At 33.8% G+C, this 27647-nt stretch overlaps 2 protein-coding genes and 1 long non-coding RNA gene across 6 annotated transcripts; 1 reads left to right on the plus strand and 2 right to left on the minus strand.

Annotated features, from left to right (window-relative positions):
• Positions 1-1698: 1698 nt before the first annotated feature.
• LOC138126694 (restin homolog) lies at positions 1699-17010 on the minus strand. 4 transcript variants are annotated; one of them, XM_069042470.1, is made up of 10 exons: positions 16930-17010; positions 15413-15766; positions 3959-4018; positions 3587-3667; positions 3404-3487; positions 3181-3333; positions 2914-3129; positions 2659-2860; positions 2408-2609; positions 1699-1989 (listed from the first exon to the last, which is right to left on the minus strand). In XM_069042470.1, exons 2-10 carry the CDS (start codon positions 15669-15671, stop codon positions 1930-1932), a joined length of 1317 nt encoding a protein of 438 aa, XP_068898571.1. In that variant the 5' UTR covers positions 15672-15766; positions 16930-17010; the 3' UTR covers positions 1699-1929. The 4 variants fall into 4 exon arrangements, with proteins under 4 accessions (XP_068898571.1, XP_068898570.1, XP_068898569.1 ...); XM_069042469.1 differs by having other exon boundaries at positions 1699-1992; positions 16930-17009; XM_069042468.1 differs by having other exon boundaries at positions 2375-2609; positions 16930-17009.
• LOC138126698 (uncharacterized) lies at positions 16780-17519 on the plus strand. The gene is made up of 2 exons (XR_011157928.1): positions 16780-16903; positions 16978-17519. It is a non-coding gene; the product is annotated as an uncharacterized lncRNA (long non-coding RNA).
• A 400-nt stretch (positions 17520-17919) lies between these two features.
• Positions 17920-25303, minus strand: srl (spargel). The gene is made up of 8 exons (XM_069042466.1): positions 24833-25303; positions 24704-24780; positions 24521-24650; positions 19519-21530; positions 19189-19269; positions 18943-19140; positions 18743-18888; positions 17920-18688 (listed from the first exon to the last, which is right to left on the minus strand). Exons 1-8 carry the CDS (start codon positions 24881-24883, stop codon positions 18579-18581), a joined length of 2805 nt encoding a protein of 934 aa, XP_068898567.1. The 5' UTR covers positions 24884-25303; the 3' UTR covers positions 17920-18578.
• Between the last annotated feature and the right edge of the window lie 2344 nt (positions 25304-27647).

Raw genomic sequence — 27647 nt, forward strand, 5'->3', positions numbered from 1 at the left:
CTGTTTTAATCCACAATATATCGCCTATCTCCGCAGCGCTTGTCTTGGTGACGATTTTTCTGCTACGGTTTTTGTTGAAAAACGCGTTTTTTACATTTACTTGAATTCTATATGTTATAGTGAATCATCCAACTAATTTTACTTTGAATCTGTTACATCCTCTTACCCTACACACGTTGTTGATTTGTTTCTAACTCGCAATCTCCCACAACATTGAGTTTAATTGCGAAGCAGAAATCAATCGACACACTTCGTTCAGCGCCCCCAAACCACCCCTAAAGTATACTTGTTCCATTTATTAGCTGCCAACGAAACAACTTTGCATACCAACATACCAATGCGCTCGACGCTTTAGTTCTCCATTCTCCATTTATAAAAAGAAAACACCTCCAATAGGTTCGTACCACAATTTGTTATTTATCCTGTGTAGGCAATAGAAAACAAAAGACAAAATGATTTTGTTCTGTAATCTTTATTATAACGGACTTTTCTTGTCTAGAATTCGTTTAATTATGACCAAGTTATCAATAATCATAAAAACTATTGACCTAAAAATCGTTTCGTTTCGAACGAATTTTCCTTTTTTCTTTCTGAATGACACTTCCCGGAAATTGGGATATCAAATAATTTTTATTATATCAGATATTTTTGTCAAGAATTAATTTAATTATGACTAATTTTGATTATTATAAAATGTATCGATATATCTATAGATCAAATTGTCTTGAACAGGTACATAATTATAGTAGTCTTTATTATTTACCGAAGAAATCTGAATGATTGTCGATGAACAGGGTAAATAGCACAGTTTTAATTGGAAAAGACTAAATACACACATCAATAAATCCGGTAGAAAATTGGCAATTTCCATTTTAAAGTATTGATTAAATATTAAATGAACTAAATTTAATATCGATTCATAAAGTGTCAAAACAACGCTAATTTATGCATTTTCAAATTTTCGTATTGTTCAATAAACCCTCAACACTTCTTATTGCCTGATGAAGTTTTCGTCTAGCTAAAAACGCACCTAAAATTACAAATTACTTAAACTAAATTTAAAAATAATCCACACAGCAGATGTAGTGCGAACGCAGATCGTCCAATTTAATTTCAATTAAACTAAATAAAGCAACTTTTACATTACGCCGGACTAAAATTGGATATTGGATCCAAATGGTTTCTATGACAACAAATGAACTTTCAAGATTAAAAATACGGGTACAGCACCTGAGCAACCTTTTCGTCGTGTGGATATGTAATAGAGTCAAGATTTTAAGTCGCACTCTCGCACTAATAATGAACTCCACAAATATCCACTAATATTTATTATGACGGTTATTAAAATATAAATGTGAATCATGACATTGTTGAATTGAAGAAAGTTAATAATTTATTGGTGGGTTTAAATATCACAATAACCATATAAAAAGTAAAAGAGACACCGATTACTGAAGATTTATAACTTTATCATGACCATTGTTTAGTAATAATTATACACTCTCAATTTTTAAACAACTGATTAATTATATTTACTTCCTTTTAATTCGTTGATTTTTGCAAAATTTGCTGTTATATCGGTAAAACCCACACATTACCGAAGCGCATCATCGTACATAACTCATCGGAATTAATAAAACTCCCACATCAAATAAAAAAAATCAACTCTTCGAAACCAGACACTTTGGAACCCTTGGATTCATGATGGGTGAGTAAGATATTTATTAATTTAAAAACAACAATTACTACAGAACATAATTGTAACACTAACTACACAACTAATAACACTGTTATAGTCGCTACCAAATAAACTAAGAACCATTCAACATCTACATCTAGAGCGGCACTTTTATCATAGTTAATAATTAAATAAAAATGCGTTTGAAGCGAAAGCCAACGGTTTTACTGCATCTTGACAGAGCACCAGATTTAATAAGTTACCTGGAGGGCAGTCCTCGTCGGTATAGGCGTTGAAGTTTTTGGCGATACCTTCTGGCAAACAAACAAAAATCACACCGGGCATATAAGTACGTTAGTTTGTTTTTGAAAACAATCCAGTTAAAAAAAATCAAACCAAAAATGTTATGCAAATGAAAATAATTAATAAACCAACACAAACCAACAAAAAAATAAATTAAAACAATCGAATCGTGTTATACATAGTGTGCGGCTACGCAATTTAGATGGACCTGAGAGCAACATTCGACGTACCCATTAAATTCGCCCATTAAATCACGTAACCAGTTACCGTAAAAAACCATGCGTATTAACTTAATGTTTAATGTAACCACACTCGACTTATCTTGTGGTTGGTTGGTGTTGTCTCAAGGATTCGTGACAGCGTTTTAAAGATTCCAGACAACACTCAACCTACCTTTGGAGTTAATGAATTGACTCCGAGCCTTACCCTCCTAACGCTGGAAGCAGCGCTAGTCTTGGAAGCCAAAGACGTCATAGACTCCTTCGAATTGGCCCGTTTTAGTCCGCTAGGAGGCAATCCTGGTCCGGAAGAATGTACAATGCAAGCGCCTGGTTTGTGCTTGGACGGCGACTTGCTCACTTTAGAAATGGGTGCAAAGAGCCCGAAATGTGGACGGCATTCGAAGTACCTAAAAGCGAAAATGTGAACAGCTTTTCAAAGGCGCCGCTTCAAAAAACCTTTTTCCTTCAACCGAACCATCGTTCTTTCCTCTGGGGTCGTCCAGTTCCACACCGACCCATTCGCCTGGGGCGAAATCGGTGAGGCCCATGTATTTGACGGTACCGATTTTGGAACCTTGGGTACTTTTAATGATAACTCGATCGCCGATTTTGAAATCGACGTGTGTGGCACTTGAGGTTAGGCTTGTGTTTGAATTGCCTTCAAAAATGCAAGCTTTACTAAGACATTTTGCTTGGGGTACGGTGCAGTACTTAGAGACACCGGTGATTTTAATAGGCTTCTGGTGCTACCCGTCGGTGAAATCGGACTTCTTCTCACCCCGTTGTTAGGGGGTGTGATCGCTTCGCCGGAACCCATTCCAGGCTGCTCTAGCGGTACTCTCGTGAGGCGCGTCAGCCGCGAAAACACACCCTTCTTATTTTCGCACTGGAAATATCTGGTGCCGGCTACGGAACCGTCATTCTTGCCTGAAATTCCTCGGTTTACACCGGACCAAACACTCGAATGTCAAAATCTACCGATTGGCTCGTCCAGTGCAATGCCAGCCCAATCACCCGGGGCAAACTGAGTTTCCCCGATGTAAGCGATGGTACCAGGCTTGGTGCCTCCAACCCATACTCTCTGACCAATTATAAAACTATCAGTGTCTTCCGTCAAGACGGCACTGGAATCTACCGGAAAACGTACGTCAAGGATAGAAAGAAATTGAAATGGAAAAAGTCGGTGATGGATGATAGATACCTGAATGACGACTGAGTCCTGCTTCGCTCAAGCGTCTCGGATGCAAATCCCAAAGACCATCCATAGATGAAGCAGTACTACCAACTATGCAAGCAACACAAAAAGCAACATAAAATTACGTGCGATGTGCAACAAGACAACGTGTACACACAAAAATGCAATGAGTGAAGAGTGAAGACTTACTAGAAGAGTATCTTTTACGACGTGGTGAAGATTTTATATAATCGAAACCGTCTTCCTCGCTCTCATCCGCTTCCATAAGATCTAACACCACCCAGATATGCAATTAAGAACAATGATGACATGCACAGAAATAATTCAGTCCAATTGGGACATATTACAGTATTACCTTTCTGACACTCCATTATACAAGCTTAATTTACATAAATTCGAGTCAAACGAAACGCCTGCTGTGTCACGCTAAGTCAACAACAGTTCTAATTAACACAGTTACAAACAAGTTGCGACAATACTGCAATATGCACTTTGTACTGGAGTCGAAGAACAGTGCAAATTCGAATGAAGGTCTGTACAAAATAATTCTTTGATACATACCTGACAACTTGTGCCTTCCAAAATCGTCGGTCAGTCTTCTCAAGGAATCATCAGAACTATCTAGAGAGCCACAAAACACAAAAAAATTATAGTACTAGTGTTAGTCGAAAACTTGATAAAATTTCCTTGAAAGATGGCGATTTTTTAAACAGAGCGTAGGCATCACAAAAATCATCCCTTAATTGAAACGCACAATTCAGAGTAAACCAAAGAACCTTGACTTGGTATTTCGAAACTTCTAGCAAATTAAAAGTCTAAATCTACCCACAAGCAACCCACTTTATTTATATTTCAAGTTATTAAATCTGAGCTGTTAATGACGTGATCAGTTCCAAGTAAATACTGATTATTATTGATTTACTGTGATGATTGCAGGGTTGGCAGAACCACAACTTTCCATTACAAAATGGTAAAATACGAATAGCAACATATCGCAACAGTCTAAATGTTAATAATAATTTATATTTTTTAAAAGTAGTAGTGACGCGTGTTTTGAAGAAATGGAATGGCCAACACTCCCTCCCAATGACTTCATAATGTAAACATTTTAGTACTTTTCAATATTGAAACTACTCCACAACAAAATTAAGAAGAAGAATATTCTGGGAACCATCAAACAGTGTATGCTTGAAATTTTTCCATACAGGTGTTATTTGTCGTAAATTCTATTTTTAGTTGACGTAATAAATTTAATTACGATTAAACAGTATTTAAAACATTGATCGCCCACACCTACATCGACAGCTTTTCTCGGTCACATGTAGGTTAACCTTAGCATAGAAGGTGGAGAGTGTCAAGGAAGCAAACCGGAGATTCCGACGCTAGTCGAAGCAGCAAACTCACTGAATATTTATTAGTGACGAAAAACGACATTGACACGGAACTGTTACGTTCAAAAACAACAACGCACGACTTAGCAACATTATCAAAGGATAAATCGCCGTAAATTACAACAACCAAAATGAATCACAAAATTGGTACTTCCTCTTCAAAAACGTGCAAGGGGACTGTTTATATTTACGTAACTGCGAGTATTTCCGCTCGCAAGAATTCATGCCTATTTATAAATTGCGGATTAGCATCCTTTATCTTGTTCGTCAACTGTTGAGTGACGGATTAAAATATTCTTCTTGCGCCCACGTTTAATTATTCACCGCACAGTAGTAGCATTTTATTTTCGGAAACGTGTCCGCAATGGCAATTCGACCACTAGGGGTCAATTGTAGTAGTGGCCGTGACTCACGTGTCAAAATAGAGATTATATTATGGCCTGGAATAAAGACTTGCACAACCCAGAACGATCAAGATGGTACAAGATTGAAATGAAAATGGCAATTAAGCCAATGAGGTGTGATAAATAGGGGTCAAAAAGTAATAAGCGTAGGAAATTAGATTTCAGTCGGCGTGAAACATGTCCGTTGTCTTACCTACTTATTAAATAAACAAACCCACATAAATCTCCACACGTTTGCTCCAACAGGTGGACGTCGGAGTTGTTTTGAATAGTATTGGTGAATTGGCGACAAAGTTGCGATGTTTATGAACTTCCGAGTGGTCAATTGGGCAATTTTGTATTTCTGCATTGATCCGAGAGAATAATGCAGTCGTTAAGACGTTGATTGGTCACTTGGAGATTATTTTAATAATAATGATGGACGTGTGGGCGTATAAATGAATTGGGGTTCTTTTTGCCTCTAGCGCCATTGCGGATGCAGATAATCACGCTACATTGTACAATAAGACGTCAAACTTTTTTACCGAGACGGGGCGGATACAAAAGAAATAAATTATAACGAATGACTTTGACTTATTTTTAGTAAACAATTAAATTACTGCTAAATTACGTAACGAAACTTCTCCCATAGTTGACGTTGCAGAACAGAGCTTAGAACAACGTGGTATTAACACATCATAAACAATTCTGCACTAGAACAGAGTCACCTTGAACGTTTTCTACATGTACCCATGTGTTATTGCAGAAAAACACAAACGAAAATTAAATTAGCACGTTGGGACCGTATTGGCGACTTATTACATAAAGTGGAGCCACGTCCCGACGAAATTAACAAGTGTTGACTTTTCCAATTTGGAAGCGACTACTAAAGTGCGAATTACGTATTTAATTTTTCAATCTGAAACAGTAGTTCGGGTCTTGATTTCCATTTGCATCGAGACTGCCGGCGTATTGTCTCAACCAATTATGGCCCCGGTGCAGTCGAAAAACACCGCTCAACACATTCAAATGACCTTAACTAAGATTTTGTTGCTACCGCAACTTAGTTAGGTAGCAATCAATGTTTACCGATTTATTTCATGGCAATTAAAAAGAAAATTAACGTTCTCCTCGTGAAAAAATTTATTTTACACTTATTACTTTTTTCAACAAACCAATTCCATTTTCCTCCCCTACGTCAAAAACAACTTTCCGTCCATAATTGCTTGTGCATTTACGACTGACATTGAAACGAGCCAAAACTGTATGCATCGATTAAACCGAAAACATTCTAAATTCGATTTGGAAAAACTTTCGGCGACCTTTTCAAAGAAATTTCCAGTTTTTAATTAATTGTTGTATCTCACCGTGATATGTCATATCCGGTTGGGTGAACGCGACGGATGGCATTTAGCCCACTGTTTCTCGCACAAGAGTGGTCAATGCAAAGACACCACCTCGACTCTGCTGCGCTTAACTATGACTATTCGCTGAAAGCGAACTGAAAGATAGTTGTCTTACGAGTGGACACTCAACAAACGGGGGGACCGAACTTTCTGTCAAGTTCTCCGGTTGAGAATATAAATACCGCAATTAAAAGCCCACTAAAAACAGTAAAAGGAGGAAGATCGCCGCTGTTCCTTCCTTAAATGCAATCTTGAAGTGGAGCAGTGGCTGGAAAAAATTGTTTGCGCAAAATTTCGATGACACGTCTAAACTGACACAGGAAAAGAGACTTTCCCATTTTTTCCGCTTCCTTGACATCCTGCACTGTTTATTTCGTACGGTGACCATAAAAAGGTTGTATTTGTAAATTATGGAAATTATTTGCCTTTGCCTAAAACTTGTTGCCGTAATAAAAATCTTGTGTGTTTGCATAGGTAATTAAAAAAATTTATACGTCTAACACAATCTAAACAAATCTTTTATGTTTATTGTTATTTACTGCGCAGTAAATTTGAAAAAATCGAAAAAATCTCAGCTGTAGGTTTTAATAAGTCATCAGTTGTAGGAGTGGACTTGAAAAAATGACACGTTTTTCATTAATAACTAATAGTAATAATAATGCTCTTTGCCAGTTTGTCGTCTTAACATAACAAAGCATTCACAAATAAGTTGACATCATGGTTTCAGACAAATAACATAAATCTCTGGTGTTTGATTTGAATAAATTGGAATTAAATTGAAGTAAAAAATACTGTGAAGAAGACACCGTGTGCAAGTGTGGGCAATCAACGCGTAGGAAAATGGAAATTTTTCCTTTGAAGACACTTCTTATTTGAAAACGTGTCAACTAGTCGTAAATTGCTTGATGTATAACTTAACACATCTCTCAACTGTCGGATTGTTAAAAGTAAATTGAAAAAATTAATACAACAGACTTTGACTGAAAATTCAACACATATCTAAATATTTTAATTGGTTCAAAGCATACCTACTGAACCGTCAAGTGCAAATTACTGAGCACCCACAATAATTATAATTTTAAGACGTTCCTACACATAGATCCAAAAAAGTCAGAAGAATTTGTTAATATTAATAACGTTTGTGAGAGAATTTAATGAAAATCAAAAATTACGACGAGCTCGGTATCAAAATACAAACCAAATGTGAAAAAAATAGATTACATAGAATATACCTTGGGATAAAAAAAAAATCAAGTAAGCCATGACTACAGCTCATCCATTATGGATCTGAACTGTCAAATTCAAGGTCGGTCAAAATTTAGGGACTGTACCGTTTATTTAATGCACGTTTGGACATTTGCTGAGAGTGTGCTCATAATCTAGTAACAAAAATGTCATTTGTGTCAAAATGTGAAATAGAAATTGAGACATTTAATTATCATTTGTTTACTCATACAACTGTTTTACAGATCAATCTAAAAAGTTACTAATAATTCAATATGGAAGAGGATTATGTGTAATGTTTATTTATAAAAATGATGCATAAATGGTAAACGAAAAGAGAAATTGATTCAGAATTAAATAATTCAACGCCACTGTCGCAAAGGACTTGTCAAAATTTGATACTTTCATGTTTTGAATTGCCGCCACAAATAAAAAATTAAAATTGGTACGACTATACTCCGTACACTGAGATATCGGGCTTTCAAATAAATATATACATATTTAGAGTAGGCGTAGGAGACATTCTAATTCTTTTAACAGTGTAAAGTAATTTTTGTAGGTAACCAATTATTCCCAATTTCATATTATCATATTCCGTGAAGGGAGAATGCACTACAAAAATTAAAAATATTTTCTAACCTAATTTTATTTCGTTAAAATGTCAGGTGTTTCTTGTGTCATTTTCTACGCTGGAAAAATGTTGCAAACAATTGAATTTCCATAGGTTGCTCTAAATATAAATTCAATTGGGAGGCCCGTTAGATTGCACGTTTTTAAATTCAGTTCCAAAACATAACGTAGTGAAAAATACTAAACTCTCCATCGCAATTGTTTCACGTTATTTAAGAAACCGTTGTAGCCATGCAGATTAATTCCCGCCAGTACTAATCCTACGCCTGTGATGTTGTTGACAGAATTACAGCTGTCAATCTGAATGAAATGTCAGTACAAGTGTATTCAATCGTTACGAACTGTTGTTGAAATTATTGATTCAAGTATGATTGATATAAAAAAGTTTTGGCGCGCTGTTCTATTTTTTACCGCGTAGACACTTGTCTCTGTGTCTGTCAAAAAACATGCAATCTCGTAGTGTACGGAGTATAGTAAGTTTATCACAGAGCCAACCTGACAGGACTTGGACAATTCAGGTCTACAATGGATAAGCTTTATCATGATTCAGTTGGCAGCGCTAATTTAAATGTTGCTGCATGTGTGTTAAATGTAGCAATGTTTATGTACCTGCACTGAATACTGCAAATTTTTTAAAACGAAATTTAAATTTGCATTCGATGATTGATTACACCATGAAAAAAAAAAGTAAAAACATTGTTACACTACATAATTGAGTTTTAAATTGAGTATCAGCACAATGCATGAGATTTCATAAAAAATATAAATATCAATTATTTTTGTTTTTTATAATACATTAAAAAACGTCAGCTTCTTGCAAACAAATTTTTCACATTTTCATGGTTGCTAAATTACAAGACAAAAGCGTCATAATAAAGCGTGATTTCTATTTACTTTGAATATAAAATAAGTCGAACAGGACGTTCTCAAACTTAATGAATCATTTCAAAGAGAATTTTTACAACCTTTTGTCTCAGTAATATTTCTGCTAGGCGTACTTCAACAATACTTTTATTGCAACGATCTGTTGAAAATTTACCACTCCTCGACACGTTACGATACATTTAACGCATGGTAAAAGGAGTCATTATCATTAATTGTATAATAATTTGCCAATTTAACCAACAAATGAGCTGAATGGAATCTTCGCATTAAACGAAATTCAAAAATTTTACGGAACGCACACCTCTTTATCAGCTTGTAAAAACCAATAACTGGTTTGTACAGTTGTGCAAGTATCACCGACACCTCGAGACTTACAAGGGTGTATCAACGGGCCTGACTGTATTTGGTTTAAAACTGACTGACCGGCTATGAGCAGGAATAACTCCCAGCGAACTAATGATACGTAAATAACGAAAAATAAAAGCACCGCAAATTATTCAAATCTTCATTGTTGTTTCGGACACGTACATAATTAGAACGATAGCTTCACCTCTGGAAATCACAAGTACTAGTTTTACAAGAAAGCTAATAACGGATGTAATGATGATATCCAAAATTAGTGGAACAATGTTTAAGAGAAAGTAAAAACTCTATTAAAAATAATTTTATGCTGGTCAGTTTAAAAAAAATCATTTGGTGGCGCTTAGCGCAAGAAGGACAAATATTAGGTAATTTAATTTGTATTAATAAAAAAATTTTAATGACCGACTTGATATATTTTATCCTAACCAGTCTAGACATGTCAATTATCTTAATTTAACTACTTCGGTACTAGTACTGCAAAAACAAGCCGATTACTGTTGCTTTTTGGCATGCTGTTTCAAAAAAATAGAACATAATTAAATTAGGAACGTTAATTTTTTTAATACATGTTGGAACTGATCCTTCTCACAAATATTTTTATTTGCAATTTACATAATTTACTTTTAAATTGGGTTTTTAGGTAATAATTATTAGAAGACAACTAATTTATTAATATTTATTATGTTATCCACTAATTTAATAAACTATAATTATCTTAAATAACAGTGTTTTTTTGGTAGTATTTTACATTTATTAAAATATCTGGCTAGGAATTTCTTTAACGACATACTAATTAGATTTGTAAGTTAATTCTATTAAAAAACATCAAAACACGAATCAAAAAACCTAAAAGATCAACGATGCTTCACAAAACCGAAGCTTACAGTAATAATGAAAGATTTAAAAAATAAAACTGATTACTCGGACTTTGTGTGTACTATCTGCGCCATCGAAATGTGAACGCCAAATTTTCATAGTGTGTGTTGAAACATCAATCACAGGCGTGCGTTAATGTGTCAGATTTGTGACATATTTTCACAAACATCATTTGTCAGCAGATTTAATTTATTTTTAAACGATATACATGCCACGCCATTTGACCGATGCTGAAAAAGCGAGGGCTGTAGCCAAACTCGGGGAAACTTGTAATAATAGAAAGCTATAATTTGTTTCAAAATCAAAAATCCACCACCTGTTGAATTATGTTGGCAGAAAAAAAGAAATCCCTAGAAAAAGTTTAATTTTTTTGGGTTGGCTCAACCTCCCGCCAAAATTTAACATTGAACTGTTGAATTTATTTACGAAACAAAATAATTATTATGTACAAAAAGGTTTTAGCTACCATATCATACTTTTTGAGTAAAATAATAAAATAAGAATAAAAAACACGATGAACTACGACCAAAACGACTGTCCAACAGTTTGATTTCATAACCCCACTCTTTTCTGACACTTGCAGACACACTAAAAACAAAAGTTGGCGACGTTGTCGGTTGTATTTTCGAGGTAGAATGCACTGTTGGTGGATTTTTAATTTTGAAACAGATTATAGGTAATAGAAATCTTCTCTTATCTCCCATACATATAGTACGTCACTGAACAAAGTTTTATTTAATCTAAAGCAAAACAGAAGACGTTTCTATGGCACCAGAAATTCGTTCACATTTCGATGGCGCCGATGGTATAGTCTATTTTTTAATCAAAGAACCACGACCTGTTGATTTAGGTTTATAAATATAAAATTTTACTAAGCCAACGTCTGACATTTTTAATGTCCTTGAAGGTACGCAAACTCGCAGCTAACATTTGAACGTGTTATTAAAAATGTCTCGCAAAGTAAGACATTTATTAAACTCTCAAATTAGTTGTTATTAACTTTATTAACATGCTGCGCTACTAATATCTCTAATAACCTCAATTTTTATATGGTGAGATTTTTCACCCTATGTCAAAAATGTACAGTGTTGTCAGCTCTGCTTTTTTGATGTCACAATAAAAACTTCAAAGTGATTTTTCATAATTGTTATTTATTGATGTCACTAATGATTGGTTTACATCATTTTTTTTAGAAATGTCAAAAAAGTGTTGGCCAAGATCCCGTGTGCGGAATAGTACCTACCAGCAGACTGTTTTCATAATTTTTTCTATGTGATCTACTTTATTTGGATTTTATTCTAATTCTCTACATACATTATACAAAGTATGTATTCCAAAATGTTTGTGGATCGTAAGGTGCTTGGATTGGAAAAAACAGTTTGCCACCTTTCGATGATAAGGTCCCGCACTACACTACGCCAAACATAACTTCCAAGTCGCTGGCAAGAGTCAAATGTCATTTCTGCCTGTTGTCAATATTCAAAAATTCACAAGAAAGTGAAATGATGCCTCGGGTTTACCCAACGAAAACTAGTCAAAACATTTTATTATTCAAGGTGTTGTTATTGGTTTAAAACAATTACAAACTGATTTAGTTAATATGTATTGTATTCCGCAAGTTTATCGGAAATTTTTGTATTATAAAACAAAAATGTTATGTAATTACGTTATTAATATAAAGTTCTTTTCATTGTTCTTTGTCCGTTATTTTTGAAGTGCAAGATAAATTCTGTTATGGACTCAATACAACCTTGATTCCAAAAACTCATCATTAGACGTATCTACGTCTCTTTAAAATTAACCACGGAAAAAACTTAACGCTGGAATTGAAAACGACATTTAAAAACTTCCTCTGACGGAGATCATAATCAAATGTCGTGACTACTTTCGACTGTAATTTCACAACTTTTTTATCTGGAAAAAAACAAAGTTCGAGTACGAGGTGATTTTGTGACTCTGGACTAAAAATCACAAAATATTACTTTTATTTTACAATATTTATTTTATCACTCGTCGAAACAAATACATAATAGGATAGTACTGCCATAGCAAACAGCCAACAGATGTATTTAAAATCGGTGTCAAAAAGCAAGACACGTCAAGTCAATCAGTGTCAAACTGACAAAATACCACATTTCTTGCCTGCTTATTATAGAGGAATAAAATTATCGTCATAACTGAAAAATATAAAACAAATTGAAACAACCCAACGTTGTTAGAAATTACCTACGAGGAATTTTCCGATCAAAAATTAGGTAACACGTAAGAAAATAATAACTGCTGACAAAGATGAAAAATTTCAACATTAGCAGAAAAATTTAGGTAGCTATAATTGTTTCGTCAACCAAATGACAGAACAATTCCAAACATTTATTGTCGATATAGAAATTAACTGGCCACAAATGGACAGTAACTAATGTTCTTACATGATAACGTCAGCGCAAACCTTGCACATAACAATAAAAAGTTGAACGAAATTAATTATAACGCGGTACCAAATTTTCTTAAATTATCTTCGATAGATTACCATTTGTGAAACACTTTGGCAATTTTTCAGAGAGAAATTATACATAATTATACAAGGTGTAACAGAAAAAAGTGCATTTATTTTAACTGGTAATAGCACTCATCGATTACAACAACTTTTCTAAGTAAAGTTTCTTCCCCCCTTTATTTTCACGTTGAATGCAATTTTATAAATCTGACAACAGGAATCGGAAAAACTGAATGTTTTTATTCCCTTCCTATTGCATTTGATAAATAAACTGTTTTCACTTTCGTTTATTTTTTTTATTACTGCTGTTTTTCTTGAATGTCATGAGAAGTTACAATTGCGCTTCATGAATAAAAAGGTTTCACTTTCGTTTGTTTTCTGTTACCTCCTTATTTTGTTTCTTTATTAAATCTAGTTACTCGTAGATTAAAATCCTTCCATAAGCGGGTAAGCAAATCTTTAGTACCTAAATATACATATATTAATTTTTAAAACCCTTCAAAATTTGTTTTCGAAAAAAAATTATTTTGAAAAGTTGTAGTAGATGAGTCCTATTACCAGTTGAAATAAATGCACTTTTTTCTGTTACACCCTGTATATTATGTATAATAACAAGGAACATATCAAATGCATCTTGCAAAATTTATTAATTTCAAAAACATAAGAAATTAGTGGAATTTATTTAAACAATAGTATATTATGATATAAGGAAGCCTTTAAAGCACGTTATTGTTACCTAAGCTACTTTAAAGCTTTAGTGCTTTAAAGGGGCGATTTTGCACGCATTTCAGTGTCAAAAACAGAGATTATGATTCAGGTATAACAAAAAAAATATGTAAACCACATTTTGCAGAAACTCGAGTAATAATAAACACGATTTTGGGGCTCTTGTGGCTTTGTTACTGTTCCCAGTAATTATTATTTTTAGACACATATGTTTCAAATTAATCATGAGTGCGATTTTAAATTTTAAAAACATGGAACCTTCTAAATTACATCATTGATATATTTGTTTTGATTAATTAACACTTCATCAAATCTTAAACGAAAAATAATTCATTCCTGTCACAAAAACGAATAACCGTAAGACAATATAATTATCAGTGATTATCTCTAACAATTAATTGTTTCATGACAAATTCGTAACTTCAAAACAGTGACACATACAGTACCATTAAAATAATTGCTAACTTTAATCGACGAAAAACTCATTACTGGACTACAATTTAAATTAGTTTTAAGTTAGTTTCTACTGTAACGGCTGTTTAAAATTGTATTTTTTTTGTGATTCACAAACTTTACTTAATAACAAATGATGTTCAACTCTTGCACCTCCCCCCTTTCAAAAAATACAAGCAAGTACACATATTTCAATTTTCTCATCATGCTAAAGTTAGTGCGAATTCAATTAACCTTTCCAATTTGTAACCATCAAATATTCAGAATGTTATGGAGTTGTTTTACGCCCGGGCGAAGCAAGAAATTTAATTACACAAAAAAACGACAACAATGAAATCAAAAGTGAAAATCTTTATGGCAATTCTAGGAACCGACGCAGTAAAATTTTTGATATGTTAGTATCAAAATGAATAACGAACCAGAACAATAAATACTCAAAATGTTGTAATTTATTTGTGTTATTACCTGCTGATAAACGTGACACTGAAAAAAATCCAGCGAATTAAAATTGCAAATGCGCAACCATCAAACTGAGAATTTGCGATTATTAAAATACATATTCAAAAGGTGGACGCGGTGCCACGTGAACCGTATTGCAAGTTCTCCTTTACGAAACTATACTGGTATGTGATCCATACTAAGCAACAATTTTTTTTTGTATGCAATCCCAATAAATTACCAATAGCACAAAATATTTAGATATATGTTAATTGAGCTGGAAACAACGATTACAATAAATAACTTCTTTGATTTATGGTCAGCATTTGAAAATACTTAGTTGCCACAGCAATCGACTGTGAAAGATCTATTACAAGGATTCTGAATACGTTGTGTACCAGACACAACAGATAATTAGTAATTAATGTAAGTCAAATGACTACGCTCTTTTGTTCGCTTGAACAATCGTCTCAAAGGCATGTCTGATGAGTATAATTTCATTACTAAAATGGCAATTCAACTACACACAACAAATTGCAAATCAGTGTAGTGTTACGTACCTACCTCAACAACTCCAATTGCTAATAGACGAACACACAAAGACGCATTAGGTTGACAGTTACAATTATTATTTATCGTCAACATAACGAAAGAAAAAGCGAATTAGGGAATTATGCGTTACCGGCATGACGTAATAAACAACAAATACGCAGCAACACTAAAATAATAATAATAAAATTACTCACTTTTCGTGGGTGTTGTTGGAATAGCTGGTTTTTGAATTCCTCCGCAAGGTCTTCCTATTCGTGATGGCGGCCTAATTCCTGACTGTTTGGAGACTGCTGATTTTGACGATGCACTGCTCACACCACTCGATGGCGAAACGTCCGGAGTTTCGTCTTTAGGCACATTTGCACTTTTACTACTTTCTACATTGTTGTTAGAATTATCACTTGGTGTTCCGTTATTGTTGTCAATTTTTTCAGTCAGAGTGGACTCACTCATTCTTCCACTTTATTTTAAATTTAACCAACAACCTGTATATCAACAATGGCCGCACAATTCGATAAAATCTATTAAATTGTCGATGCAAAACGGGGCTAGAAAAAAATAGTTTGAAAATTAATTAGGTGCAGAAAAATTTGAGACTAAAAGAATTTTAATTGTTTTGATCTAATTTGATGGCTAACATTTCATTTGATTCATTGAGCATTGTCACCTGGTGTGCTAAATGACTTATATGGTTGTCTAATGGGAGACCGATATATCGATAACAACCATTAATTATTACTATCATGTCACTATTGTACTCGGACTGCAGCAAGTTGCACTCAATAATTAATTCGTTATAAATTATTCTATACTCGTTTTACACTTGGCTTATTATGGCAGATATAATCGTGAAACACGTTGATAAATATATAATTTACACATTAACTGGTGACATTAAAGCGGCACAGAAGTCAGAAGAACCATTACATATTTATAGGTGTTGCTTTTAGATATCCTAAGAGTCACAGTTCACATTCGCGATTACGTCTCTTTACATAAATAATAATCATTACCATTGTTTACAATTAATCCAAAACAAAATACTAAAAAAAAGTGACATATTTTATTCCCACTAACAGATCTACAAAAGCATTCAAGTGGACGTACATGAAGCATAATTTATTTATATATCAACTCATTTATTAATTACATATTACATACATATTCAAAGAAAGTCAAGAAAAAGAAGTTGCAGTTATGCAACCAAAAATACATCCACGCATCGTATAGTTTGGTTGAATTTTTAAATCGAAATTAAACGTCAAGTATCGTTCCAATACTGAAAATTTATAGAAATAAAACATGTTCAACCTCTCTCACTTATTTTGTAATAAATAAATCTCAGATTCACAAATTGCGTAATGATTAATTTTCTTAGTGAACGTATTTGTACACAATGTTTATATTTTTATTTTAATGCAACAAATAATAGCGTAATCTATTCATATTATGGGTAATTATTTTCGACTCCCATTCTTTAACAGTAATAAGTCAATCATTAATTGGAAATAATCCTATTATAGTAGTAGTTTATTTATACTTAAAAAAAAGTGACATTCACAAAAAATACGCCACAAGGAGGAGGTTATAAAATGCGCATTAGCTGTAGTGTTATAACAACAAAACGTTTGCAACAACTGTGACATTTCCCATCTTCAATTATGTTTATTCAAATTTAGAAAATTGTAAGTGATTAGTTATATCTACTCACATTTTTTTCACTACAATCACTTTAAAAACACGTAGTTTATTAATATAGATCCCAAAAACACTTGGCTCACATCCAGACAAAATTTCATCAAAACGCAAATTGTACCAATCAACTGAAAGAAAAAACTAAATGGTACAAATTCAGTCACATACTCCTTATTATGGGTGTATTAGCTATAAATCAGTCAGAGGATGGCAATCATCTGATGAGTAAGAACTATTAATTAAGTTTACTAAACTAATAGGAGATAGGTCATGGTCATTATGTCACAGTTTCGGTGTTTAGAGAAGACAATTAATTTAACAAGAAAATATCGTTATAAAATTATGATTAATTAATTATTATTGGATGAATCATGCGATTTGTAGGTTCACCACACAAAGACATTCTGTCATAAGAAATATTTTAACAGAAAAAAATGTCTAAAAGACGTACAACCTTAAAAACATTTACTATAAACCTATCGGGAGCACAAAGGCGGCATAACACCATAAATAAGTACTTTTATTTACAATTTCCAAATAAGGTCACCTACCTGTTGTATAATATAACCTCACTTTCAAGTGTACAATTCGTTTTTATGTTAACAAGATCTAAACAAATATTTGTATAATTGTAAGTGGTGTATTTAATTTCAGCAACTTTATGTTTATCTGCAGGATATTTAAAGACTGATAAAATGAAGGAGCGTAATGAATTTTTTATGGAGAATTAAAAACAATTCAATGATTACCAAAAAAATGACACTCAACAATAATTAGTAACTGTTAACTAACAAACAAAAACCATCACAAATTTTCACTAATAAAAAACACAACAATTTTATACACCAACAGTAAACACAAAATTCAACAACATGCAGCTGCTCAGTGACAGCGCCAATTTTTTATGGCGCCTCAGTGCTACCAATAGCCAGCGCACCTTTAGTAACATTTTAAAATTACCAACGGAAAATGCAGGAATATACAAAAAAAAAAAAAAAAACAACCGTTGAGGCCTCGTTAACGTTTATTTAACTATAACAAAATATTTGTAAATACAAAATACACAGCCCAATGTGGGAAACACAAAAACTGAGTAGCCAGTTTTAATCATGGGCACATTCATCCAGCTCGGAGCCGCTTGCACAATTTTTGTCAGAATTGTTAACACAATTTTTGTAATACCTGAATCACAGATTTGTGTAACGATTTTAAAATATAGCTGTACATGCAAATACTTACAATCTAATACATTACAAAATTATAATAATCTACTACTGAGATAAGGCAAAAATTGTATGAAAATCCGTAGCAAAAATTACGTGACGGACGGCTCTGCGCACCATTTCCTAAAAATCGTCTTAACCCTAAGTTAACCTAGCCTAATAATTTGATAAGTAATTAAAATGCGTTTAAATACAAATCCACACTAAAAAATTATCAGTCATGTTACAGCGTCGTGTTCATGATTAAAAGTGATTACCCAGTGTCAAGCTTAACACATTTCTAAAACTGTAAAAAGTTGTCATGTTGTGGTATCTTGAACGTGGTATAACAAATAAATATAAATATTACCTATATAAAGTAAAAAATACATCAAATAAATGGAAAAAAAACGTATGAAATTATTGGATCTAAATAAAATTTTACACTATACAAAAAACATTGTCAAGGCTTTCGCTTACGCATTTTTTCTTGAAGTTCTCTTAAAAGGGCATCAAAACTATTTTCAGTGGGTCGAGATTTGTAATAATTGTAATCATCCTCGCGCACGTTATCTAGAATAAATACACACTCCCAACTGCACTCCTAAAACGCAACACCATACTCACCTAAATCAGAATATGAAGTTTGACAAAATATTCTTCTCCCACCGAAACTCAACTCGTACTTGGGATAAACCGACCCGTCGTTCCCATGTTCGACAGCTTCATATGCATCTTCTTTCTTACCAAAAGTTACGAAACCATAGTTGTCCCTACAAAATCAACCCCTCATATTTGTCCCGACAAAATAATCAAAAACCAGATACCCGTAATCTCTAAAGTGAAGACTGACGTTAGTGATAGTTCCAAATGGAAGAAAACGCCTCCGCAAGTCCTCTTTTGTGGTACCTTTACTGATACGTCCCACATAGACCACTCTGCGCTCTTCTACTTCTCTCAAACGTTCAGCGCTGTACTGGCGCGAACGTTTTGGAGACAAGGATCTAGATCGTGAGCGGGACGATCTACACTAACATGTTTTAATCGATCCCTGCATTCTTTTCGATACTTACCTGGAAGAATGTGATGATGTAGATGAATCTGAACTATGTGATCTACTAGAGTGACACGAAGAACTCGAGCTATCGCGCCTTCTACAAGAAAAACAAAAACGTACGTGTTAGTATACAACTAAGCAGGGAAAGCTAAATAAAGTGTGTGGTGAACATTAAAATGTGTCCAGAGGATAACCGAAAATAAATTACGTAAAGCAATACTTTGTGTCGACTATCGTAATAACGAAAGTGTGGTTAAGTAACAGCAAAAAGAAATGGAAGAATTGACAGACAAATCTGTACGATTAAAGAACGAAGTAATTGTATTGAAGTGTTAAATAAATTTACCTGCGACCCCTAGAACGAGTGATGCTTCCGCTGGAAGATGAACTGGGACTGCTGCTTCTCCCCGTCCTCCTTCTATATCTGGATTGCATATCATCATCGAAATCTGTTTGTGTCCCAACACTCGTTGTCTTAGCTGGCAATCTATCTTTCCTCAAGTAATGAATTATCTTATCTTCTCTTACCACTTCTTGGTTTTCCGGTTTGACGTAAGTGCTCGTTTTAGTTTTGACTTTGGGAATATTCTCTATGAGCGACGTTATAAAAGAATTGCTGTTAATCTTATTGCTAACTTTCTTCAACAAGGGTTTTATCTCTTCCAACTGTTGGGTAGAAGCCAACAGGGTTTTGCTTGTCTTGATGGTGGAGATATCGGTGTTCATACCGGTACTGAGGTACTCCTTTACTTCTAGATCAGGAGGAGGCACAATTTTCGGTGGGGCAACCACGACGCGTTCTGGAGGCGTCAGCACTGGTGGATTTTTCTGCACAACGTTACTTTCCGTCTGCTTGGCCGACTTTGCAGGAGTGTTAAGCAGATCGGCGGCCATTTTCATCAACTTTTCTTGGTGTTTAATACGTTTGAGATTCTCATCTTCGGGTAAGGGCGAACTGCAAGTGCTACTGATAGGCGAGTTGCTCTGGGAAGTCGTGTTAGGACTTATGAATCGTCTCTTCTTATACTCGGCGATGTTGAGCTTCTTCTTTTGATTGGAGTTATGTACAGTATTGTTTTTGAGTAACGAGACCATGAGTTTGCCGTCAGCCGTCTTGACTGTAGGCTGATTTTTAATAAAGTAGCGATCATCTTCTTCGGATGATTGAAAACCGGAATCTTTCTGCGGTTCCTTCGGATAAGACGAAACGGTGGCACAATAATCGTGATCGATTTGTATGTGCTCGTTATTGCTCACTTTCGGAATTTTATTACGATGCTGAGATGCGTTATCCACGGAACGAGATGCTCCCCGTTTCTTGTTAGGAATCGGAGGTATTACGGTTATGGTTTTGCGTTTTCCCGACTCGTTGATCCGCGCGATTAACTCTTGAGGAAGTGCATCCAATATGTGTTTGCTCTTTGCGTAATTTTGAGTGCTATTGGAATCGGAAATATTCGGTTTAGCGCATTTCTTCTCATGTTTTACTTTAATTTTTTTCGGCTTGGTGTCTACTACAACTTCATTTTTTACTGGTGTTTCGACCTTGGCAAGATTTTCTTTCTCAACATTCCTCTCATCGGCACAAACTAATTCCTTTTTAACTAATTGTAAATCAAAATTTTCTTTGTCAACATTCATCTCATCGGGACAGACGAATTCATTTTTAATTGATCGTGAATCGAGCTCAAATACTTTAATATCCTCCTCAAATACGGCTTCCTGTTCGTTACTTTCATGAAAAGAAGGTTCCTGCTTAATTGATTGTCCATCATAAGCGACAGTTTTGATGTTAACATCATCTTCAAATATATCGATTGGAGTTTTTGGTATTCTCCCTAGTATTTCTATGGGATTGGTTGTAGTTTCATCGAAAGTCATTTCAAGATGGTGGATTAAAGTATTGCTAGACTCGCAGGAGTCCATGCTGCTAGAATTCGAATTCGAACTCGAATTCCCATTGTGCTGAGCACTTGGCAAGAGCGGTTTCTCTGACGCTTCGAATTGCTCTAAAAGACTTAATGCGTCAGTGGCTTCCAAAACCGGAAGACTTGTTCCTTCGAACACAGTTTCAACGTCGATTTCATCACCTGGATCTAAGGTATCGCCTTCATCGTCGATAATATATCTTTGCGCTTGTATGTCAATTCTTTTGCCCGTAGATTTATACTTTCTTTGTGCCGCATTATTATTGTTAGGCGTAGGATCTTCGAGAAATGTCGCTAGATCAAAATTACTAATTTCTCTATCACCTAATATGTTATTTAGATCGCTAGTGCTTAACGTATTAAGTTGTGGTTCTTCTTCAGGTACCAAATGTGGTACGATTTGTTCGGCAAATGTGTCAATCTCGCTCTCCTATAAAATTTACATTCTTTAATCTCTACAGCGAAACATTTTGATAACTTATATGTTAATGGCATTCGACTGTGTGATGGTTCAAAACTATTTCAGAAATTTAGAATTCTGAAATTTTCACTTTCACACATCAATTACTTTTCCAATGTTTTGGAGGTCATGGTTTTATCAAGCAAAAAACCACAACTAACGAGCATTGGATAACGTAGAGCACATTGATCGTATACATCCTATAATACCGTAATGACGACAAATATTAGATTAGTATCGGGCATACATTAAACTTTAATAAGTTTTGATCAAAGTTTAAAAGATAAAATGTGTATAATTAGTTCCTAATTATTTATAAGATACATAATTAGCAATAATTAGAGATGGGATGACTACTTTCCTAGAATTCGTATATCACATGCGCGTCCGAAAGAAGCACTTGATTATTATCATTCTCCCCCCTTTAAATATTATTTTTTGTAACATTTTATCCAACTAATCATATTTTTTATTATATCACAGATTATTTGTACAGGAAGCAACATATTTCCAATGCTTATCAATGTAGATATGTATAATAACCCTTATAACTTTCAAAAAATAGGATTCCAATTGTTTTTTAAAGAATGATTTCTATATTTTTACTACCTTTCCTCTAAATACGTTTTTTCGCTCGCAAGTGTGAAGGATCACGAAAAACTAAGTGCGAATCGGAATTTCGTCGTGGAACTTGTACATTTCGAAGTAAAACGACGCAAGAATTAGAGAATTCCAGTTTCCAAGACGCTATATTTTTACTAAAAATACCGCATTACTTTTCTGTTCTTCATAATTTTAAATATTTTTTTTAAATTTAGATGCTGCAAAGTAATTTTGGTTGTGATTATTATTTTATGAAGACACACTGAAATTAATTCCATTATCAATCGGTCTTTAACTTCAATTCATGTGAATTCAACTTTAGAACCAAACGGACTGTCTCGGGATGACGGAAAACGCCCAGATGGGATGACTTTAGTACCGTGGATTAAAGGTCAACCTTTGGTTTGGGACGTTACTGTTGTAGATACACTTGCAGACAGTTACGTATTGAAATCATCTGAAGTCTCAGGTTTTGCCGCTGAAATGGCTTGCAAACGCAAACATAGCAAATATAGTTCAATCATTTCGTCAAACTACGTGTTTAAAGGTTTAGCATTTGAAACCTTAGGCCCTTGGTGCAAAGAAGCCATCGATTTCATTAATGTCATCGGAAACCGACTTATCGCGGAATCAGGCGATTCAAAATCAAAGAAATTCCTTTTCGAGAGGATTTCCCTTGCCATTCAACGTGGAAACGCTGCAAGCATTCGGGGCACTTTTCCAGATTCCGCAATATTATCGGAAATTTTTGTATTATAAAACAAAAATGTTTATGTAATTATGTTATAATATAATATTTTTTATGAATTGTTTATATTACACCTAATTATTTTCTAATAAATGAATTTATTATAGCCACTGCTTGTATATATATTTTTTTAAATACATACACCTTTTGCAACTCCACCACTTCATGGCTCAATTTTTTTTTAATTTTTAATCCCATCCTAATATATTTCCGAGTCATTTTTTACATTGTCTGCAAGGTATTGGGACCGATTTACTATTTAACAGCCCCCCACCCCACTTAATAATTAATAATAAAACGATAATCCAACAATAAAACTTGGTATTTACAATTTTCGTTACGTTTAGATTCAATTATTAATTAAAAACTTCTTATCCACTGGATTTTTGAATTTTTGCTTTGAATCCATTTTTTTTATTCGTATTTTTCAAAATTTAGAATGCTCATAATTCTTTGCAATAGGTAGTCTTGAATTTTTTTATTATCTATCTATTCGACGCATTCGAGTATTCACGGGTCGCTCAACATGCAAATTATTTCAAAATATTTTAACAATGCTTTAAGCAAACAGGTCAGTTCAGGAATAGAATAATAGAAAGCACATCTGCGTGGGCTTAACCAACCCTCCAACTACCTGTAAATTTTTACAGACCTAGCGGTACCAACTTCTTTACAAAGAGGGGTCATGAAAGATTTAGAAAGTTCTGGAAATTAACAGCCTAAACTTAACATTATTATCTTTTCTTAAATAGAGTTTTACCAGAAAATTTGCATAGGGAAAAATCATTCGAAAACATTTCAAGTAGCGTTGTCCCATTAATCACTTAAAAAAATATTTGTTAAGGTAGGATTATAAAACAATTTTCCAATATTATCTATTCATTTGTTAAGATAAAAATTCCATCACGTCAACATAATCACTGTGACTAAAGTAATGTAGGTAATTATATTTACTTAAAAACCCTTCCTGTTCCTGTTTGAACAATTCCTATAAGAAACTAAGACTGTTTCATTCTTAAACAATAACAAGAAGATTTTATTGCAATTATTGATCATTATTTTAATTTTTTTTACTACTGGTTCTGAACGAATAATTAATCTGAATGATAAAAATCATGACAAAAACGCACGAGTATGCGACTAAAAATTGCAGCAACAAAAAAATTCTTCGCAAAAAGTTATTGTAAATGAAAATAAAATAGATATTTAGTCAAATTCTAAGAAATGTAAACGACATCTTTTACGGTATTCCCCAACAGAAATGACCCGTCAAAGATAGTTTCAGGCCAAAATATCACTTTCGGCTGTTGACAAAATATGTTACTTAAAAATTAAAATATCAAAAATTAATTATTCATAGTGTTAAAAATATGAATAGCCATTTAAGACATTTTAAGTTGAAATAATAAACAAAAATATTAAAGTGGTACTAGATAAATATGTCCCAAAGATATCAGTTTTTGACTTGTCTGGATGCAACTAACCAATAAAAGTAAAGAATTTTCCAGTAACCCACTCTCATTAAGCAACGGAGTAAAATATTTTGGAAATCTTTGGCGAAAATAAATACATCTTACACGTGTTATAAAGCACTAAATCAATTACTTACATATGAGAAGTTGTACAAATAATTCCTATTTAACATCAAGGAGTCATCTGACCCATCAAAGAAATCTGTTACGATGCTACTAATGTTGTTGTGGTAGGGTTGTGGTATTAGACCTATATCACCATTCAGCCTAAATGAAAAAACAAATTAAAAAACACGAGAAAAAATCACTTGAGTCCTTACTCAGTTTCATCCTCCGATCCATGAAAATATGTTTCATTATTGTCATTTGAATTGGATGAATCGTCAGACAGTTCAAACTAAAACCAGATGCTTTTTCAACTTACCTTAGTTTTTATAAATCGTACTTACATTCTGATATGATGGAAACCTCTCTCTCGTCTTAAAAACACTCATAGCCATAATTTGCGGTCAATAACACCGCCACTTTACAAATCTGCTACAGAACCAAACACCCATCAAAATTTATAACTAACATTGAGGTTTTTTCACAATATTGTCTTCTCGAGTAAAATTACTCTCGATAATTCACTTTATTTACGTAATATTAGGCTTTTAATAGTTCAAGATGGTTATAGGTTATGAACACCAGCTTACATATTTTTATTTGCACCTTTTGTTTTTAACAGTAAACTTGGATTATTTTTGCCGATATCGATAAAGCACTAGTGCCGACACGATCTTCGCAAGTTATCAACGCACTTTAACACACACTTTATTAAATATTTGCTAAATTGTACTAAAGTCAGTACACGTGAGCGACTAACCAACTAACCACACCGCAAATTTCTCCAAAGCTGTAAATGTCGCCTCCACGTGATCGCGATCATTGATTTGTACCGATTGAGTCGGCGGTAGCTGGTTTATCTACCCTCCGTTCAGCGGCGCTACCGTAGCTAAGCTTTTGATTAGCAAAGTGAAAGGATAATGACACAGATTATTTAAAAAAGAACAACCTTAGTGGAAGGGTTATAAATAATAAATAAAATAATAAAGCTAAGAAATGATCAATAATGACAACTATTAGCATATCATTGAATGCAGAAAAAAATGCTTTACTTATATATTCAAAAATGTTAAATTTCACCCATCATCCCATTTAAAAAAAATCAAGTTGGCCTTGTATTTCAAAAACAAACGACGGTATAATTGAAAAAATACGTTGAAATAGAATTTAAATTCTCCTAAGGTTTAAATTAAAGAAAGTTTCACCACAAACGTTTTACTTCACAAGCAACAGAAACGAAATAAAATAATGCTCAATCGTTTTACAAATTAACGAACGATATTGACAGAACTGAATACGAAAAATACAAATGATTCCTCTTCAAAATGTCTATCACACACATAATGAAATCTACCGGGACATTTTTTTAACACTGAACGTAGCCCATACCCTATGTAGTTTTAAAAAATGGTCAAGTTGTTTGAAAAACAAATACACATAATGCACTTATTCCATGCCAATCAGAGCATTAGAAATGTGTGTGACATTTTAATGCAATACATGATATAGTAGATCAATTCCATCAATCAGAACAATTTTGAACATTATTTACAAAATTTTCGTGTTCATGTATATTTGGTTGCATAGCAACTCACAATGCATTGATCTGTGCTTTTTAAAACTGAACATAGGGAATAAGTATGGAATAAATGTTCAGTGTTAAAAAAATGTTCCGGTATAAATCTGATTCTTATTTAACCCTTCAAACTTAGGATGGCGCACATTATTCACCCACTTAGTAAGAATGTTCACGTCGCCCTTCAGAAAACGATGTCTTTTGGAAATATTAAGGGACGCAACACTGTTTAGTCTTTACACTAGCTTGAAAAAGGTGTTCCATTAATAAATATAATATGTCGAAATCTCGACAGAAACAGCCTCAGCACTGTACACAAAGCAAACACGAAATTAAGTTGTTTAATGGTAAATAAACGAACAAAAACACGATTCATACGAGAATGCAATCATGCGTACGACCCCGCTACAATCAGAGAGAAACAGTAAATAATGTTTTTCTTCAAATAGAAACGATCGAGGAATCAACGGTTTCAAATTCAATTTTCAAATGTTAACAGTTAACGACCGATTTCACGTGAAGGATGTGACCATGTGATTCCCGGTCTTGGCAACCTACAGTTGGCAACCTTATGCGTAAAAAACCCTGTTCTGAGGCAAATTAAATTTATATTAGAGCAAAAAATTGTTCTAACTTAGTAGGTAGGTAGGTATGTAATAATAATGACACCATAGTTTTTCTTTTCTTATAGTTTATTGTTTTTATTTTGTACAATAATGATTACATATTCATAAAACTGTTCTGAATAACTATACACTGCGTTTTTTATTTCGCTGAACATACAATGTAAAATGGCTATGTTCAGGGTGGGGTTTACCTGATTTGAAATGGTCGAAAAACGGTGGTTTTTAAACATCCATATCTTTAAAACCGCAACAGATGAAAGCAAGGTCCTTTTTTTATTTTCCTCTCCGTGCTACCAAAAAAATCACAGATCTTATTATACACAAACATGCGTATTATACGTACGATTTTACCACTAAATTCACATTTGAAATTTTATTTGGGAGACGAAAATATATAAAAGCTTAGTACAGTGAAAGTCGCTTATAACGACGGCCAAGGGACCGGCTAATCCCGTCGTTATAAACGGACGTCGTTACATAAGACCAATATTTTTTAGTGAAAAGATTAAATATAACTATGCGTCTTATTGCAAGAAATATAATTATTAAAAAAATAAGTATAAAAGCACATAAGTAAGCTTCAAATGTTGATAGTGGCTCAAATTCTATCCTACTCGAGTAAAAGAATATTGTTATTGTTGCATTTTTATATCCGTAATTTTGCGAATCACATAAATGACAATACGACGGACCAATTGGAACACGTCACACGCGGCAGCATGATTTTTCTTATCCACACGTCGTTATATCCGGCCTGACCTAAAGCTCAGCAGGACGTTAAAAGCGACTTCGTCGTTATAGCCGACGTTCGACGGACGTTATACACGACTTTAAAAGCATTGCCGGAAATAGGAATCCAACCAATTCTCTAAGATTCGGTCGTTATAAGCGACTTGTCGTTATAAGCGACGTCGCTATAAACGACTTTGACTGTAATGAGATTTGTTGATTAACTAC

The sequence above is a fragment of the Tenebrio molitor genome, chromosome 3, assembly GCF_963966145.1.
Source record: "Tenebrio molitor chromosome 3, icTenMoli1.1, whole genome shotgun sequence".
In the NCBI taxonomy this organism is placed as follows: Eukaryota; Metazoa; Arthropoda; class Insecta; order Coleoptera; family Tenebrionidae; genus Tenebrio; species Tenebrio molitor.

What these genes read in the sequence shown, in the direction of transcription:
- LOC138126694 (XM_069042467.1), bottom strand. Translation starts at nt 15,671, where the DNA reads ATGAGTGAGTCCACTCTGACTGAAAAAATTGACAACAATAACGGAACA. An exon ending in TCCAACAACACCCACGAAAA is followed by an intron (nt 4,019 to 15,412) that starts GTGAGTAATTTT and finishes GTGGCTCTCTAG; the next exon opens with ATAGTTCTGATGATTCCTTG. An exon ending in AGGACTCAGTCGTCATTCAG is followed by an intron (nt 3,334 to 3,403) that starts GTATCTATCATC and finishes GTTTTCCGGTAG; the next exon opens with ATTCCAGTGCCGTCTTGACG.
- srl (XM_069042466.1), bottom strand. Translation starts at nt 24,883, where the DNA reads ATGGCTATGAGTGTTTTTAAGACGAGAGAGAGGTTTCCATCATATCAG. An exon ending in ACTCGTTCTAGGGGTCGCAG is followed by an intron (nt 19,270 to 19,518) that starts GTAAATTTATTT and finishes TTTTTCTTGTAG; the next exon opens with AAGGCGCGATAGCTCGAGTT. An exon ending in CTTCACTTTAGAGATTACGG is followed by an intron (nt 18,889 to 18,942) that starts GTATCTGGTTTT and finishes TTGATTTTGTAG; the next exon opens with GGACAACTATGGTTTCGTAA.